The 18,652-nt window shown below is 42.6% G+C and overlaps 1 protein-coding gene across 2 annotated transcripts; it reads left to right on the top strand.

Annotated features, from left to right (window-relative positions):
- Window positions 1-1,339: 1,339 nt before the first annotated feature.
- LOC141617320 (tRNA (guanine(37)-N(1))-methyltransferase 1-like) lies at window positions 1,340-10,442 on the top strand. Of its 2 annotated transcripts, XM_074434504.1 has the most exons (9): window positions 1,340-2,313; window positions 3,461-3,559; window positions 4,861-4,980; window positions 5,059-5,225; window positions 5,421-5,491; window positions 6,876-7,018; window positions 7,735-7,846; window positions 9,801-9,913; window positions 10,091-10,442. In XM_074434504.1, the coding sequence occupies exons 1-9, from the start codon at window positions 1,393-1,395 to the stop codon at window positions 10,235-10,237; spliced, it is 1,893 nt and encodes a 630-aa protein (XP_074290605.1). In that variant the 5' UTR covers window positions 1,340-1,392; the 3' UTR covers window positions 10,238-10,442. The 2 variants fall into 2 exon arrangements, with proteins under 2 accessions (XP_074290605.1, XP_074290606.1); XM_074434505.1 differs by lacking the exons at window positions 9,801-9,913; window positions 10,091-10,442 and adding an exon at window positions 9,459-9,780 and having other exon boundaries at window positions 1,344-2,313.
- The last annotated feature ends 8,210 nt before the right edge of the window (window positions 10,443-18,652 follow it).

Here is an 18,652-nt window from a genome sequence, read left to right as displayed (position 1 = left end):
AAAATGTAACGTGTTTTCTACTTTTTCATGTCGTTTATAACACTATATTACTTAATAATCATTACTTTTGTTTTGATTATTCAAATATACTTGAGATCATTGTGTACATATATACTCGTATACATACTCGTTATCACACTATTTAAACTTATCAATATAAACTTACAAAAACGTCTTCCACAAACCACAAGAGTCAAGACCATAGTCCACAACTAGACCTGTCAAAACCTGACCCGACCCGTAAATAACTCGCAAACAACCCGGTTTTAACAACCCGGACACAAAAAATACCCGAACCCGTTTTAAACTGTAAATAGCGGGTCGAAACCCGACCCATAACGGGTTGACCATTGGGTCAAGGCAATATATCTTCCTTAAAATTGATAATGTCAAATAGGTATTGACTAATACGAAGTAAAATTTTAAGGAAAGATATGTATATATACGGAAGGCCACATCATCATCTTGAACCATATGCCACATCATCACATCAAAGTGTGTGCCACGTCGTTATTTTCACCATATTACGTCGATCCGTATTCTATGTCAGCACTGCCATGTCATCATTTCAGGCGACATGCCGCGTCATCACCTTGAAGTGTATGCCACACCATTACTTTCACCGTGTTACATCGAACCGCATTCCATGTCGGCACTGCCACGTCATCACCTCGATCACATGCCACGTCATCACTTTGAAATATGTGCCACACCGTCACTTTCATTGTATTACGTGAAGCCGCACTCCACGTCAACACTGCCACCTCATCACCTTGGATCACTTGCCACGTCATCATTGCCATCTTATTTGAGCCTCACTGTCGTACTTAACGAGTTAGTTAGGGTAATGATGATGATGATGAGGTGGTGATGGCGAGAATGATGACAATTAAGTTGATTAAGACGAGCAAAAGAAGAAAAAACGTATAAATGGTAGGAATTACGACATAAAAGAAGTTTTAAAAAATGACAGTAAAAGATGTTGATCGACCCGTTTTTTACCCGAACCGAAACCCGTATCGACCCGTTCGTATAACGATGTGATATTGAAAATATTAAGCAAAAAATATTTAATCATACTAATATCATATATTAAACTAGATAATAATAAAAATTTAAGAATAATTATGTGTTTATAGGTAGAATTTAAAAAAAAAAGATTTTTTTTTTAAAAATGCGTTAATCTGACCCGTTTTGACACTAAACCCGACCCGAAACCCGACCCGTTTAAACCCGTTTTTTTCAAAGTCGAAATAGACCTGACCCGAATCCGAAATGACCGAACCTGTAACCCGCCCGTTTAACCCATTTGACAAGTCTATCCACAACCCTTACATTGATGAAATACCGCCGTTATTGCACAATTACACACACTATATCTGTTTCCATGAAATGCTATCAAAATTGATGGTAATCCGTCACCAAACTCTCACACTCTCTCAAACCCACTTCCCTAAATTCATCCTTTACACCCCTTCTCTTTCTTCTCTCCTCCACACCGCCGCCGCCGCCGCCACAACCACCGTATACTGCCACCGTTCTCCGGCAACCACCGCTGCAGCCGCCACTTATGGCCCTTCTCTTCGAAAAGGTATTTCTCCCTTAACATCCTGCAAAACCCCTTTTATTGATTCCACCCCTCAATTTGTAAATGAGGGTGAAAATGAGGAGAAAGTGGCTCCCTTTGATGAGGGTCAGTTTACTAGGGTGTATGAGATTTCGGCGATTCGAGTGCCGTCTGATAAGTGTTATGATATAGAGAATAGGATTAGAGGGCATTTGTTGAATTGGCCTCGGGTTCCGAATATTGCTAGGGTTCCTGGTGATGAGGTTGATGAAGAGGTTGTTGATTTGATTAGGGTTGGTAAGGATGTGGAAGGTGGCGAGGAAGATGGGGTTGAAAAGGCGGTAAGCCGGAGGCTTTATGGGAAAGCTGAGGGGGATGGGGATGAATTGAGTGAGGTTTTGTATAGGGATAAGCTTGCTAATGAGTTTAATGCTAAAGGGTTTGTGAAATTTAGGAATTTGGCTAAGATTTCGAGGCCGACTAAAAGAAAGAAGAAGAAAGGGAAGGAGGGGGAGGGGAGTGATGTCGAAGGAGAGAAGGGGACGGGAATGGAGAGGAGGAGGAGGAGGAGGAATATTGCTGTTGAGGTTTTGGAGGAGGGGGCAAATGTTGGTGATGGTGATGATATGAGTACACTGTTAGGGGAGGAGTTCAAGGGAAGGAAGTGGAGAGGTTCGACTAGGTTGTTGCTTTTGGATGAAAAGTGTGCTGGTAGAAAGATCGATGAGCTTCCTGAAGCTGTGAAGGTGATAAATTTCTGACCTTTTTTCGTGTTCTTGGCTCGGTTAATTGTTGTGTTTATGTGGCTATAATCTGCTCAGCTGTTCATAGAATGTGCTCATGCTCAGTAGGTCTACCATGTAATACACCTTCCGTTCAAGAATGATCTTCTTTTTCAAATTTGTGAGGAATTTTGGAAAGTAGGACGATCATTGTTGAGTAGAGGGTGCGATAGTTTTGTGGCAGTGAATAACCTTTTTGATTTATTGGAAGCTGCCTGTTAAGTGCTGGTTGGAATTGTACTCTCACGTGCTTTGTTAAATGCCTTTATCTATTGTCCTTTTGTGGTAATTTAATGTAGATGTTTTTTCCACACAAAGAGGTTAGTCGTGAACATGGAGCTGCTTAGGATGTTGATTGTGTGCTTTTGGGCATTTTAATTTCTTACTGGAAGGTTGATCAAGCAGTTGCTACATTGTGAACCTTCACCAACCACTTTAGAATTTGGCAACTTGAATTTTGTGTCTCCACTACAATGTCACAGTCAGGATTAGGGGTGATAACGAGCCGAGCCGAACAGAGTATGAGCTTGGCCTTGCTCGGCTTGTGCTCATGAAACAAAACTCGAGCTCACTCGAGCTTGTAAAAATTGAGCTCATTATCAAGCTTGCGAGTTTAAATCCGAGCTCGAGCCGAATTCGAGTTCAACTCGAGCCTATATATAATTGTTATTTTTTTGTTTTTTTCTTCCTATATTTTCTGATTCAAAGGTTAAATATAAAAATATTGGGCAAATGAATGAGAACATTTGATATGCCGATACAAAGATATAATTATGATGACATATTTTTATTAAATAAAAGCCAGATATTATTTAATCACAAAAGTTCGAGCCGAGCCAACGATAGCTCGGCTTGGCTCGTTAAGTTCTCGAGCCGAGCCCGAACTAGAGCCGAGCTAGCACTAGCCGAGCTTTGACGATCTTTGACCGAGCCGACGAGTCGCTTACGAGCTTTGTCGTCTCATTATCCCTACAGTTCAGAGATATTTTTGGTTATTAATGTGTTTATACTTGTATGCAGATGAAAGTAACATACTAGCATGATTAGTTTGAATGTCCATATCAAGCTGTATAACTTTCCATTTCCCTAACATTTTTATTGTATTCTACAGGCACTCCTAAATGATTGTTCTAATGAAGATTTAAAGTCATGTTTCGAGCTTGTTAGGTGTAACCTGACCTTGTTTTATGATTACTGGCCAGGTGATGAGGTATGTGTGCATGTATCTTCTCTATTGTGTGTGGTTCATAGTGTTCTCTTTGTCATATTTATTTTGGTGCTATGCTTATGTGTCATGAACACTATCTCTCTTTCTTACGGGGCATTGGCTCATATAGTTCCACTGGAAGGTCCCAGACCAAGTGGAGAAATGTAAAAATGAATCCTCTGAAAGTGGTGGCTTGTTGAAATTTGAGTACGAGGGTTTTTATCCCATGATCTCAGTTGTAGCCAAAGACTCGTTATTCTTTGGTTCTGGATTATAATGGAGTAAAGCAAAATTACTCACGAGATTATGCAAAGTAGCCGTCATTCGACGTAGATTTTGACATAATCTTCATTTTCGGTCAATTTCTACTTCTTTGTGTTGCTACAAGGGTAAGGCTGCTTACATTCGACAACCTCTGACCCTGCAATTTGTGCGAGCCCTTGTTGTTGTTGGCCTTTTGGGTGACACCGCTGACACTTTATATTCGTAATTGCTAAATCCTACACATGTTTTTACTAAATCCTACACACTTTACCTGTTTTTTCCACCACTACCCTTACTCTTAAAAAAAAAAATTCTCTCCCTTCTGTCCCTCCCAAACCTAACCAATTTGCTAGTAGTTTGACAATTACATACCTTAATTCGCATAAACCACAAGTAATTTTTACGTTTTTTTGTAAATTTCATTAATATACGTCTTTTAATTGATTAAATTTAATAACTTTTTATCATGAAAAGATTTCTTTTTTAAAATTAGGGTTTGTGTGGTTGAAGGGGTGGTTGTGGGCGGTCAAACGGCGTCGATGGTGGTGGCCATGGAGAAGGGCGTTGTCACGGAGTCTGTAGAAGAGGGCGCGGTGGATCTGGCGGTGGTTTAGGTGATTTGGGCGCCGGATTTAGGGGAGACAGCGTTGGTTCTGTTGGGACATCGCTGGTGGTGGTTGTAGGTGGGTGCCGGTTTTGGGTGTGTCGGGAAAGGAGGTGGTCGGACCTGGGGAGAGAGGCAGGGGAGGGGGGTGGTCGGGGTGGTGGTGTACTGATGGCTAGCATTGGTTTTTTTTTTTTTTTTTTTGTCAGTTCCCTTTCTCTCTCTAAGTTTGTTTGTGGGTGAGAAATGTGAGGGATAAAATCGTAAAAATTAGGAAAAAATGTGTAGGATTTAGTAATCTGTGTGTAGGATTTAGCAACTCCCTTTATATTATGTACTCTTGCAGTGATGTGATATGAGGTTATTATTGATTTTTTTAACTGAATGGAAGTTCTCTCTTGTTTTTTTTTTTTTTTTTTTTTTGCTGCTCCCTCAGATTTTATCAGCATTGTTGCCAAAAGACATGATTATTCTTTCTGCTTTTGAAAGTGTTGGGCATGTTGCACACCTGAACTTAAAAGATGAACACTTACCATTCAAAAGAGCTATTGCAAAGGTGACTTGTGGGATCTAATTTTATTTTTCCTTGATTTTTCAAGTAATCGGCAGAATGAGAAGTAGCGTTTGGTTTCAGGTGGTCCTTGACAAAAATAAACCAAAAATTCAAACAGTTGTGAATAAAATTGAAGCTATCAGTAATCACTACAGAACAATGCAGCTGGAGGTCCTAGCTGGAAATCATTCCCTTGCTACAACTGTCATCGAGAATGGTTTGCGTTTCCAACTTGACCTTGCCACCGTGTAAGTATTTTGCTTTGCCATACATCTGCCATGGCTCTTTTGATTTAGGTATTTCAGTGTGAATAATTACTTCTGTCAGTGATGGACATTGGACTGATATGTGTTCTAGGACCCCTTCATATGTTGGTTTCTTAATAGTAAAGGCATTAGTCTGGCACGAAACATCATTTTCTGTTTTCTTTGAACTGAATGCAGGTATTGGAATTCAAGGTTAGCTACTGAAAGACAGAGGCTCGTAAATTCCTTTACTAGTAGTGATGTGCTATGTATGTACACTTCATATTGGTCATGATCATTACATGTCCTTTTTTTTTTGTTTATACCATTATTGTGTCAGTAATAATGTGCTAGCTCTAAGCCTCTAATTCCTGAAAAATGGGTAGCTTTCTAGATTATGTATTATATTGCTGTCACGTGGTGTCTGGGAGTATCTTTCAACATAACTTCTATCCTAAAAACTTAAATCATCACCCGCATATTTCTTCTTACATATTTACAAACAGAGTCTATTGATTGAGAGTAGAAATCCTTATAAATCTCTGCTTGATATTAAAAGGGAATACTTTGCAGTGGCAGCTATAAGCGATTCATGGTTTACTGAAATTATTACCTTAGTTTGGTAGAGGGTAAAATGACAAAGTTATCAGTACAACTTTTGTTATGGGTTGCCTTTTGTTCCGGGGAAGTGTTGTGAAATTAAGAAAATTCATCAGTTAAACCTACAAATATAGTACAGGGTAATTGATTTATGTATTCTATGTCAAACCAAATTGGAAAGGTGAGCAATCGTCTTGGGGTGGAGGAAGTAGGAATAATCAGCTCTCCAAGATTCCTTGATAGGGCGAGATGCAGAGTACGTTAAGTGCTTTTTTTTATGACTTCAGTATATATTTCCTAAATTTGATTTTCACGGATGTGATACTTTATGTTCTTAGAAGTTTGTAGGCTCTATATAATAATAAATCTATTGCAAACAACTACTCCTAAGATCTTATATTTAATATTTTTTTTATGTGACTATGTGGCACTATCTTATAAGACCTTATTTTGCCAAACACCACTGCAAAAATAGTTTCTGCTAAAAAACACGATTCTTGCCCTCCCTCAGTTTTTGAGATCGAATAGATTAGTTTTTCTAAATATTTATGCACGCCACTTTAGTTACAAAAGTAGGGTTCTTTATCTTCTGGGTTAAAAGAAAAGATGAGTTTGATAACGAAATTGAGTGAAAAAGATGGAACTTAGGACAAAGGGATTAGAAAATGGACATTTTCCAAGGCGGACATAAAGGAGTATTAGGTAAGTGGTAAAGAGAAATTCATAAGAGGGAGGGGGGAGGTCACGACTCACGAGGCATGTGCTATAAGGGTCAAATTGCCAGAGGGATTACTTTTTTCGCTGGCGAGTGAATAAATCTTTGAAAAAAAAGTCCGACAAAGAAATCTATATTTAGTTTGTTGCTCACGCGACATAAAATACAAGGCAGCACGCCACAACAAATTCATGTGCATGCCATGTTTGTGGGTGGTTGTTTTATCTTTTATTATACTGGCCTGCCTTCTTAGGCTATAAAATATGTTTTACATGCGTGCTTTATGGACTGGACTCCAAAATTAAAGTAATTTAACTTTCTTGTCCCAAAAATTACAGGTGATGTTTTCTCTGGAGTTGGTCCAATTGCTATATCTGCAGCAAAGAAAGTGAAACGTGTCTACGCTAATGATTTGAATCCAAATGCTGTTGATTATCTCGAAAGAAATTGTGTCCTGAACAAGCTTGGGAGTAAGATAAAGGTATACAGTCTCAACTTCTGACATACCATCCACTTTCTCTGAACACTTGCTGTAGTGTCTGCCAGTGGATAGCTTGTGTTAATTCCCTTGATCTACCTGTTTCTCTTCACCCCTGGCAAAAATATTATGGAAACAAAAAACAAGGAGCTGATATTGAAAGAGTAGGTTTTACATTTCTTTCATCCAAGAATGGTCTAATTCACTTGTTGTGGTGAGTCCTTGCCAGGTTGTATACTGTACTTCTACAATGGATGTGTTAGTTCATAAGTATCTAATGCTAGATAAAGTTGAAGGAAACTTCATGCTAGATCTGTGAAAATCAAGGTTACTGAAGTTTCTCAACCCCCAATAAGTTGCGAATGGGTTTGCTTGTATTTATATTAGGGCGTTTGCTTAAAATCTATGGTCAGATACTCGATAAAGTACACATGGCCTATTGGATGTTACATATTGATATTGGACTTGGCAACCTTGGTGGAAAGTATGGAGTATATAGGATTAAGAATGAATGACTCTAGGAGCTTCTTACCATGCTTATTTGGCATCTGTTGGCAGTCTTGTTCTATAGTCATATAGATTCATGGGGGAGTTGTTGATGCAAGCTAAAGATTGCGTTTATATAAAGGTCGAAAATTTGTAACAGTCAGATGACACTCGAGTTTAATCAGATGGAGAGTACTGTTGCTAACCTTCACTCATTTTACTTTTGGTTTTAGGTATATAACATGGATGGGAGAAGATTTATTGAAACTGTTTTCTCAAACAATAACGCTCACTCTATCACACAAGTTGTAATGAATTTGCCAAATGATGCTGTGGAATTTCTAGGTCTGTTTTCTGGAATCTGAACTTACCTTTTACTTGACTTGTGCTTGTTATGAGTCATCTTTTCCATTTCGTCTTCTTTACTCACTTGCCAAAACAAAGCAAGTACTGTAGAAAATGACCGAAGTGCAGCTTTATTTTGAGAAATTATGGTTTTCCCTTAAATTTCTCATCGTGGATTACCCGACACTCACATCCGTATCAGGATCCGACACCCATACCTGTGTCTGAGCAACAGAGGTTATGGTTTATGACAATAGAATTTAGATTTTTTGGTAACTGAAACCTTAGTTCACATAATTGTCTGACGAGAGATGGACTTTCCACCCGGATAGAATCTTTCAAGTTGGAACCGTTGAAAGATATCTGTTTCTAAACCATTACGGGGAGTTTGGTTCACATAAGGGTTATGGAAAAGAATCAAGACGCCTGTTTGGTTCTGATTTAGAAAGGTAATGATATACCCCTCGATTCCTTTGGCGACTCTTTGGTTTTCAAAAATATCAAACTGTATGATTAGGGTTAGTCGGTGGCTAGGTGGCTCGGGTTAAGTGGTCAGGTTTTTGAGTCAAGTGGGGTTTAGTGATTAGGTAGCTTTGGATGGCTAAGTGGTGAGGTCAGGTGGGGTTAAGTGGTTGGGTGACAGGGTGAGTCAGTGGCTAGGTGGCTCAGTCAGGCGTTTAGCGGTGTAGGTGGTTGTGTCAGCTGGAGTAAAGTTGTTGGATGAGTCAGTGGCTAGCTGGCTCAGTCAGGCGTTTAGGTAGTGGGGTTTGGTGGTTAGACGGTCAGATGGGGTTCCGTGGTGGCTAGGTATTAGGTGAGGTTCAGTGGTCAGGTGACTAGGTGACTAGGTGGGGTTCGGGTGGTCAGGTGAGGTTCGGTGGTTTGTTTAGTCGTTTCTGGTCAAGTCGTGTCAGGTGAGGTTCGGTGGCTAGATGGTCAGGTGGGGTTCGTTGGCAATCTTGTGTTGGATTGGGTAATGAAAGTGTAGATGAATGCGGGGGTTAGCAAACAAGGAAAAAGGGTAGAGGGTTTCATTGAAGGGATGAAACAAACACTAACAAAGGGAATAATTATTAGGTTTTCCCTTAGACCCTTTCCATTTCTTGAGACCCTCAACCAAACATCCCTTTAGTAATGTATCATTGTATCCTCCTTACGGTTTCAATAGTAACCGTCCATCACACAATTATTCACACTTGTAAGGAATGTGTAGCAAACTTTAGAGTTTAAGGTATTTGGAATAGAAACTGTTGCATCTTTTTATACGGGATATTTTGTACCCAGTAATTAGTTACGGAGTAATGTTTTTGTAGCTACGAGTGACTACCTCCATTCCAAATCTCTCTGTCTCCATCCTAAATTTATTGTTGCCATTGTTTGACTTTGGTGGCTAATCCGTGTCTACTTTGACAACTAATTCTTCCAAATACATCAAGAGAAGAAAAATGAGATATCTGCAATGCGTAATTTATTAAAAAAGGGGTTTTATCATCTCTATAATGTTGTGACTTGTGAAATATGAGAAAATATTGGTAGGGTGACATAGTTTGACCACCAAAGTCAAATAAGGACAATATTAATGTTCAGTAGTTCTCTTTTAAATTTTTTGCAGCTCTACCCTACAATCCTTGATCCCTGTTCTCTTGGACTCAAGTACACTGTGCTCCACAAGCATAGGGACTGCCATGGAAGTTGTGTTTCTACTTTCAGTACGATCTTGTGGAACACAGAAACTTATGAGCAGAAGTTAAGCAAAGTTAGCAGTTGTAACAACACTGTAGTACTTTGGAGCGGACATATGATGTGACTATTAGTTTTACTACCAGTTTCATTTTTATTCGTAAGGCGAGGAACCATCGTTTTTCCAAAAGCGTCATCTTTTTGTTGTTGTTGTATTGTAGGGTTTTAATTTCTCTCAAACTAGAACACGTTTTTCTCAATTTGAACTTTGCAGATGCATTTCGGGGCATATTCGAGAACAAGCCAAGTGACAGAAAATTGACCTTTCCGACAATCCACGTTTACGGGTTTTCAAGTGCTGAAGACCCAGAATTTGATTTCCACGAGGTTTGACACTATCACCAGCATATGAAAGTAATCATGATTTTTATGTCTATGTTAAAAGAAGTTTCCTGAGCATGATAACATGTGCATCCTGCATGCTTCCATTTCTGTGATTGTGTGGCCTTGCTAAATGCTAATCCTATTATCTTTGCGTTCTTTCTGTGTGACATGTTGATGCAGAGAGTAAGAGTTGCTTTAGGAGAAGCGGCTTTTTCTGTTGAGATGCGTCGTGTTCGCCGAGTTGCACCAAGAAAGTTGATGTTGTGTGCTTCATTTGTACTCCCTAGAAAGGTGGCTTTTAGCAAGGATAGTATTCATGATACGTAAATGAGATTCGTTCAGTATTAATGTGGATTGTAGGCCAATTTTGCTCTAAATATAGAGGCACTGCCAATTATTCTGTATCTCAAGTCACACCAAATGGAGCAAAATATAAACATTGGAAAGATTCAGGGCTTGACCCATTGTATGTTCCATGTATCTACCCGAGTAAAGTAACAACTCGACTATACGAGACCACGTTCATTGTTAGTCATTTTTTTTTGGTACAACATTCGTTGTTAGTCATTTAAAAGCTTATTCCCTTCAGTCGTTTGCCTTTACCAATGAAAATACTTTGTACTACATTTTGATGAAGAATTAGAAGGGAAAGAATATTGTTATGGATAAAAAATACTATTTATCACCTGCGACGTGGCGTCATATTATTGGCAGAGAAAGTGGCGAGAGGACTAGGCGACGTGGCATATGGTTATTGGAAGATGGGAAGAAAAGGGGATTAGTGATGTGGCACAAAGGGACCATGGGATTGAAAAGTAAACAAGCACAAATTGTGTAAATTGAAAAGCCCACGTGCAAAAGAAGATAAGGACTAAGTCAACAACTAACCCTTATTCCTTAGGGAGTTGACTAGGAATTTAGCAACAGAAGCAGAAGCAGAAGCAGCTCAAAAACCCTAGGTCTGATTTCAACAACTATATAAGCATGAAAAGAGAAACCCTCAAGGCATTCAACAGTAACCTCGAGCAACACTTCATTCCTCAAAATCCATCGATAATTAGCGATAATTATCTAGCAACATAACATTTGTATTTCCTTACTTGGGCATTTTACATCGATTATAGTGCAAAGTTGGCGGGATTCCGATTCCCCCCGCGGTTGTTCCCACACCGGGTTTTCCGCGTCACCAAAAATCCCCCGTGTCATTTTTTTCGTTTGTCTTTCTTTCATTGTTCCTATCGTCGCAATTAAACCATAATTGGCATTTAGAATATTCACTATCACTCACATAACTTATTCATAACCGGTAAATTTTTACCAAAACAATTTGGCGCCCACCGTGGGGCATAGTGAACATTTTCTATAGCCAAACCTTGCAAAACCGAACCAGCCGTCACAATGTCTGGAACCGCCTAATCCTTCCAAGGCCTGCCGGTATGTCACCCGTTCTTCCGGAGCGGACTTACTACGCATCCGCAGATCGGATCGATGCACCCCAGGCGTCGGCCAGACGATCCCCGTCAGCATGTCAACCAGAGCCATGCCCGAGCTTCAGAAGCCACCGCAAACTCCAAAGGCGCCCGAGTGCATCCTGGTCGATCCAAGTACAAGAGGGAGAGCGACCCGGCAGAGGTGAAGCGTATCCGTAAGTCGACCCGGAAGGCTCGGCGCCAGAAGTTCTCCGGCGAGGATCTTCGCGTTTCCGATCCGTCTGCGGTGATGATTCGAGGATGGACACTCTGCGTCGGTCGTCGAGGATCGAGGAAGGACAACCGAACCCGATTGCTCGATCGTGCAGAGATCCAGACCAAGCCAACATCAGCACCAGAGGCTCCTACCAGAACCAGCGGTGGAGGGTCGAGTCGATCAATTCCATCAGAACTAGTCACCAGACTGGAACTTACAGGAGTAGCACCCAGCGAGCCAATTGAGCCCAGAGGATTGGGATGCCTATCATTTGATAATCCACCCAGTCTACAGCAGACAACAGGTAACGCTTTGTTTAGCACCCCGTCAGGATCTGACCTTCCACCCTTTTCAGGTACCCCCGCACACCAGACACTAGGATGGCAATCTGGACCTGTCCTCAATACAGCAATTCCATCCTGCAACCAGTTCACCAGTGGAGCCTGGATCGGAGGATTACAACAGACACCAGGATGACAGCCTGGATCCATAATCGATCAACACCAAGAACTGGTCCCCAAAGACCATGCCAATTTTCTCGGAGCACCCGGCTAGGAGGTACACCCGCCGGTTCTTTCTCGCTTTCTAACCCTCTTGCGGGGAGCGGGTAATTCATTTGAGTAAAGAATACCGGAGCTGAGGGAGTTGATGTATAGGATACCAGGCGTAGCCCGTCCGTTGGAGAAAGCAACCAGAGACAGCTACGCAGACTCACCTTTCGTGGACGACATAGCCCTAGTCGGAGTTCCTAAAGGATGTATGCCGCCAGCTATGACACTCTATGATGGGACCACAGATCCACTTGACCATATCAACCACTACAAGCAGAAAATGATGGTGATAATCGCAACTGGATCTCTAAAGGAAGCTTGGAAGCTTGTATGTGCAAGGGATTCGGATCAACCACAGCCGGGGAGCGACCTTGCGGTGGTTCGTCGGCTTACCGCCAAACAAGAGCATATCCACCGCCGACCTAGTCAACGCCTTCAACCAGCAGTTCGCCAGCAGCAGAAAGCCGGAGAAGCAGACCAGTGACCTCTACCGGATAGTGCAAGGGTTCGAGGAGTCCACCCGTGATTACTTGAATAAATTCAACAAGGAGAAGGCGGCTATCCCAAGACGTGATATAGCAACCGCTATACAAGCCTTCCGCCGAGGACTGCACCAGGATTCAGATCTTTACAAGGATCTGACGAAGCACCCTTGCACCACCTTTGAGGAAGTACAGACAAAGGCAATTGCTGTCATGAGATTGGAGGAAGACTCTGCACCAATCGAGGCATCTATGATTCGACCCGATCCGAAAAGCTCCAGTAGAGAAGAAGAGTGAAAGACCCAAACCCTACATCAGGAGCGTGAATAGAGTTTCTGGAAATTCTGAAGGAAAGAGTGAAGCAGATCTGCCTCCGAAAGTAAGTGAGTATGGTTTCACTACCAATATTGCAGGACTATTCAAAGCCTTGAAGGAGCTGGGACGCAGAGTCAGATGGCCAAAACTTCCAGAAGGAAACCCCAGCAGCAGGGACACATGCAAGAAGTGTGAGTTCCACGGCAGCAATACCCACAACACCGATGAATGCCACTCCCTCAGAAAGGAAGTCAAATTCCACTATGACCAAGGAAACCTGGATCACCTCCTACCCAGAAACACAACCAGAGTAAACTCAGCGAATCAGGTTCTGCCATCCCCTCCTCCTCATTGCACTAGAACTGTGAATGTTATTACAGGTGGATCAGAGCTATGTGGGCTGACCTATTCAGCAGCTAAGAGGCACGCAACCAGAACTAAAGGAGAGAGACCAGAAAGCTCATGCAGGATTAATCGCCAGAATCTGCCGTCAGTCACCTTTAACGAAACAGACGCAGGGTCTGCTCCAGAACAGCACCACGATGCCCTAATCATCACGCTTCCCATAGGAAATTGCGAGGTGAGGAAGATCCTGGTGGATACCGGAAGCTCCGTCAACTTGATCATGTTAGAGACACTCAAAGGCATGAGATTCACTGAGAAAGATCTAGCAAAGAAGGCAGTTCCCTTGGTTGGTTTCAGTGACGAAACATATTGACGGACCCTCTACTTACAATGTGATCCTTGGCAGGCCTTGGATCCACGAGATGAAAGCAATTCCCTCAACGTACCACCAATGTCTGAAGTTTCCAACGCCTTGGGGGGTGCAAGAGATACGAGGGGACCAGGAAGAAGCTAAGGATTGCTACAAGGTGGCTCTGAAGTCAACAAACGGCTCGCCCGCATAGCAATTACAGAGCCAGCGCATCCAGGACGAGTACATTGAGCCTCAGCAGGCAGAGCTGGACGAAGTCACCCTGGACGCGCTGCATCCAGAACGAACTGTGCTCATTCGATCTGAATGTACAGGTAACATTCGTGAAGAACTTGTTCGGTTATTGAGAACTAACATAGACTGCTTTGCTTGGTCACATGATGATATGATAGGGATAGACCCAAGTGTGATAACTCACAAGCTAAGTGTGGATCCAAGCTATAAACTCATGTGCGTGAGAAAAGAAGAAAATTTGCTTCTGAAAGGAACCAGGTCATAAACAAAGAAGTAGATAACCTGCTTGCTGCAGGAAAAATTCGAGAGGTAAAGTATCCAGAATGGTTGTCTAATGTGGTGGTGGTTCCGAAGAAGAATGGCAAGTGGAGGGTTTGCGTCGATTTCACGGATTTAATTAAAGCTTGCCCAAAGGATCCATTTCCACTACCACACATAGATGCCATAGTGGATGTCACTGCAGGGCACGAGATGCTGACATTCCTAGATGCCTGGAGCGGATATAACCAGATAAAAATGCACCCCAGTTACCAGGAAAAGACAGCATTCAGATCTGAGAAAGGTATCTATTGTTATAATGTCATGCCTTTTGGACTGAAAAATGCAGGATCTACCTATCAGAGGCTGGTAAATATGATGTTTAAAGAGCAAATAGGCCACACTATGGAAGTGTACATAGACGATATGGTCGTCAAATCGAAGCAGGCTTCGCAACACCACCAACACCTGGCAGAAACTTTCAATACCCTCAGGAAATACCAAATGAAGCTGAATCCTACAAAGTGCACCTTTGGAGTATCCAGTGGGAAATTTCTGGGGTATATGGTGACCCAGAGGGGGATAGAGGCCAGCACCGAGCAAATCAAAGCAATTTTGCAGCTGGAGTCTCCACAGAAACCGAAAGACGTCCAGCGTCTGATTGGAAGAGTGGCGGCCCTGAACAGGTTCATATCCAGGTCTTCGGACAGATGCAGGCTGTTTTATGATGTACTCAGAAAAAGCCAAAGATTTGAGTGGACGGACGATCATGAGAAAGCATTTCAGGAGCTAAAACGTTATCTCAGCACTCCACCACTCCTGTCGAAGCCAGAGCCAGGAGAGCCACTGTTCTTGTACCTATCAGTCACAGAAGCAGCAGTTAGTGCAGTACTAGTACGAGAGCAGGAAGGATCATAGCATCCAGTATATTACGTCAGTAAGTCTCTGCTTCCAGCAGAGACCAGGTACACGTCACTAGAAAAACTTGTCCTTGCACTAGTTACTGCATCCCATAAATTGCGTCCCTACTTCGAGTTTCATACAATTTCTGTGATAACTAATTATCCTCTTAAGACTATCATGAGAAAACCAGAACTGTCAAGGAGGATGGCTAAATGGTCCGTGCACTTGAGCGGTTACGATTTGAAGTTTGAACCCCGTACGGCCATAAAGTCTCAGGCCCTGGCAGACTTCGTGTCTGACTACTGCCCAGCCCTCCAGACCCAGGCAGAGCAGGACATTCTGAGTCTGGAAGAGGATAAAGGAGAACAAGTATGGGAGCTACATGTGGACGGAGCCTCAAATGCCAAGGGAGCAGGAGTAGGACTGGTCCTCAAGTCACCCCAGGGAGATCTCATAGTCCAGGCCGTACGATGTGAATTCAAAGCCACAAACAACGAAGCAGAATATGAGGCACTGATCCTGGGTCTGAGGCTGGCTCTAGATCTGAAAATCAGACACCTTCAGGTTTGTAGTGATTCTAAGCTTATAGTTAACCATGTTAATGATTGCTATGAGGCCAGGGATCCCAGGATGATGGCATACCTAGACATAGCAAAGGAGCTGAAAATCAGATTTGTCACGTTCAACATCAAGCAAATCCCCAGGGACCGAGAATGCGAAGCGACGCACTAGCCACCCCCGGGGGCAACCTTCAAAGCAGAACTATCTCCACAATACCAATTGTCCACGTCTTTGGAGCCAAGAACAAAAAATCTCGGCAGGGGAAGCGAAAAAGGTGTGCGGCACCAAGAAGAAAAAATACTCCAGACTGGAGGAAACCCTACCTAGACTGGTTGCAGAATGATATCCTACCAGCAGATAAAAAGGAGGTAAGGAGCTTTAAAATGAGAGCATCCTGATTCATACTAATTGATGGAGTTCTATTCAGGAAATCCCTCGCTGGACCCTACCTCAGATGCCTGGATCGGGAAGAGTCTCTGGCTGTTTTGCATGCTCCCCACAGTGGAGAATGTGGAAACCATGCAGGGGGGCGGAGCACATCCAACAAGGCACCGAGGCGGGATACTTCTGGCCCACAATGCGCAAAGATGCCATGGAGTTCGCAAAAAGATGCGACGCTTGTTAGAGGCACGCCCACGTTAGCCACCAGCCAGCAGAGCCTCTGCACCAGGTTATCTCACCATGGCCCTTTATGAAGTGGGGAATGGACAACGTGAGACCACTACCCAGAGCACCAGGAAACAAAGTCTATATGCTCGCCATGACGGACTAATTCTCCAAATGGATAGAAGCAGAATCATTCTCCCAGGTTACAGAAACCCAGGTGATATCTTTCATTAAACGCAATATCATATGCAGGTTTGGCATTCCATCTGAGATTATATGTGATAATGGGTCCCAATTCATTGGAAATAAGACAAAAACTTTTTGTTCTAGGTGGAACGTCTCGTTGCAGAAATCTACTCCTAGGAACCCCAGTCCAACGAATGTCAATCCAAAGAATAAGATTATCGTCGAAAATTTGAAAAAGAAGTCGGAGGAGATTGGGGAAAATGGGCGGAAGAGCTACCTCGGTTCTGCAATGACGAACCACACCAAAGGTTGCAACGGCACAAACTCCTTCACTGGTGTTCGAATGTAAGCCATCCCATCCGGTTAGTTAGGGTCCCAACCCACAGATATGGATGCATAACAGAAGATCGGAATCAGGTGAAAATGACAAGCAATCTGGACACGATAGATGAACTCGAACCGGCGCCCGGATCGGGATGGCTTCCTACCGGCGGCATCGTGGCTAGAAGTTATAACAAGAACGTAAAAGTAAGAACCCTGCAGGTAGGAGATCCGGTCCTGAGGAAAGTCTTCCTGAATACCAAGAACCAGCAAGCAGGAAAATTCGCCTACAATTGGGAGGGACCATACCAAATAGAAAGCACAGTTGGAAATGGAGCCTACCGACTCATGACTTTGGAAGGGAAAATGGTTCCCAGATCCTGGAATATCAGCCACTTAAAAAAATATTTCACTTAAGTCACCAAAGATGGTCAAGAATCGGGTACTCACCTACCGGATACAAATCGGCCGGTTCTAGATATTGCCTTAAATATTTGCTGGCTCTAAATATTTTTCTGTCTCAAAGTATTTTTATGTCTCCAAACATTTTTCTGGCGCTAAATATTTTCCTATTTATAAAATATTTTTCTGTCCCTAAATATTTTTTCTGGATCTGAATATTTTCTGACTCTGAATGTTTTTCTGGTTCTAAATGTTATTTCTGAATTCAACATTTCTGGTTCTAAAACAGCCTTATTCGTATTTTAATTCTAATAAATTTTAAGTCACAAAACCACTTTGAATGTTTTAAGTATAGAATCCCTTTTTATTTATTTCAAATAGCCAACTGAATAAAATACAAACTAATCTGGCAGAGTCTGTATTCATCACAGAAGGCGTGTGTCCGTGTGGCTAAGCACGTACAACCGGGACAACCAGCCTCCCGCGATGCATTAGCACCCACGCAAGCCTGGCTCCTCTGGACGAGTGGGCATACTAGACCCTTTAGCCAGCAATCAAACAACGATGGCCAAACAATAGACGTGCATGCACAAATCAAAGCACCAGAACGGTACGACACAAAGATATATCCACCAGAAAAATACTTAAGTTCAAATGCAAAATACGTCTGGTACCAGAACCAGACCAAAATACATCGAACTGTTCAAAATAAAACTAAGATGTTACGCCCCGCAGGATCAGAAACTAATTAAACATGATAAGAGTCTTTCAGACGCAGAAAAAGCTAATCTATGTCAATATGCTCCACAACTTCATAAGCAAACACGAGTGTCGGGAGCGGAGAATTCACCTATTCCTCAACACCGGATCATCGCAGAAGCGCCGGTTCCACTAAGCCACTAGCGAGATCCGGTTCGAGCCATCGGAAAATCGGCGACAAGCCTCTCCTCTTCACTCCTAAGTCCCAAGCCGAATGCTCTCCATTCGGAACGCCTTTATGCACTTGATCTTCGTCTCCCGGAGCAAAGATAGGACGAGCATTCACCAAAGTCTCTTTCAACTCCTGCACATCAGAAGCCTTCTCTTCCTGGATCTGAGAAACACGAGCCTCCGCATCAGAAGCACGTTTCTCAGCCTCTGAGGCACGTCTCTCAGCTTCTAAGGCGCGTTTCTCAGCGTCAGCAGCATTCTTTTCAGCGCCAGAAATCCGCCCTTCAGCAGCAGAAAGACTGTTCTGCAACTTCTGCTTCTGAGTAGCCTCCTCCAACAGCAAACTCTGTGACTTGTCTAAATCAGCCTGAATTTTAAGCCTGCCCTCATTGGCTTCTTTCATCTGCTTCTGAAAATTAGCATTTTCTGCTTCCAGGAGAGGTACCTTCTCCCGCAGATACAGAACCATCTGGAAGGATTGTCGCACCAGAGCAGAGTGTCAAAAAAAAAAAATTTGGAGCAATCAGAATCCGTTTACCTCAAATGAATGCTCAGCTGCACGATCCACCAAATCATGCAAGGCCCTGCTGTC

Source organism: Silene latifolia, chromosome X, assembly GCF_048544455.1.
Source record: "Silene latifolia isolate original U9 population chromosome X, ASM4854445v1, whole genome shotgun sequence".
In the NCBI taxonomy this organism is placed as follows: domain Eukaryota; kingdom Viridiplantae; phylum Streptophyta; class Magnoliopsida; order Caryophyllales; family Caryophyllaceae; genus Silene; species Silene latifolia.
Note: the sequence above shows the minus strand (reverse complement) of the source record. Positions and strands in the feature narration are given on the sequence as shown.

Bases quoted from the DNA above. Each gene is read 5' to 3' on its own strand.
- LOC141617320 (XM_074434504.1), top strand. From the start codon at position 1,393: ATGCTATCAAAATTGATGGTAATCCGTCACCAAACTCTCACACTCTCT. The intron at 5,226-5,420 runs GTAAGTATTTTG...AACTGAATGCAG, and splicing joins CAACTTGACCTTGCCACCGT to GTATTGGAATTCAAGGTTAG. The intron at 7,019-7,734 runs GTATACAGTCTC...TTTTGGTTTTAG, and splicing joins AGCTTGGGAGTAAGATAAAG to GTATATAACATGGATGGGAG.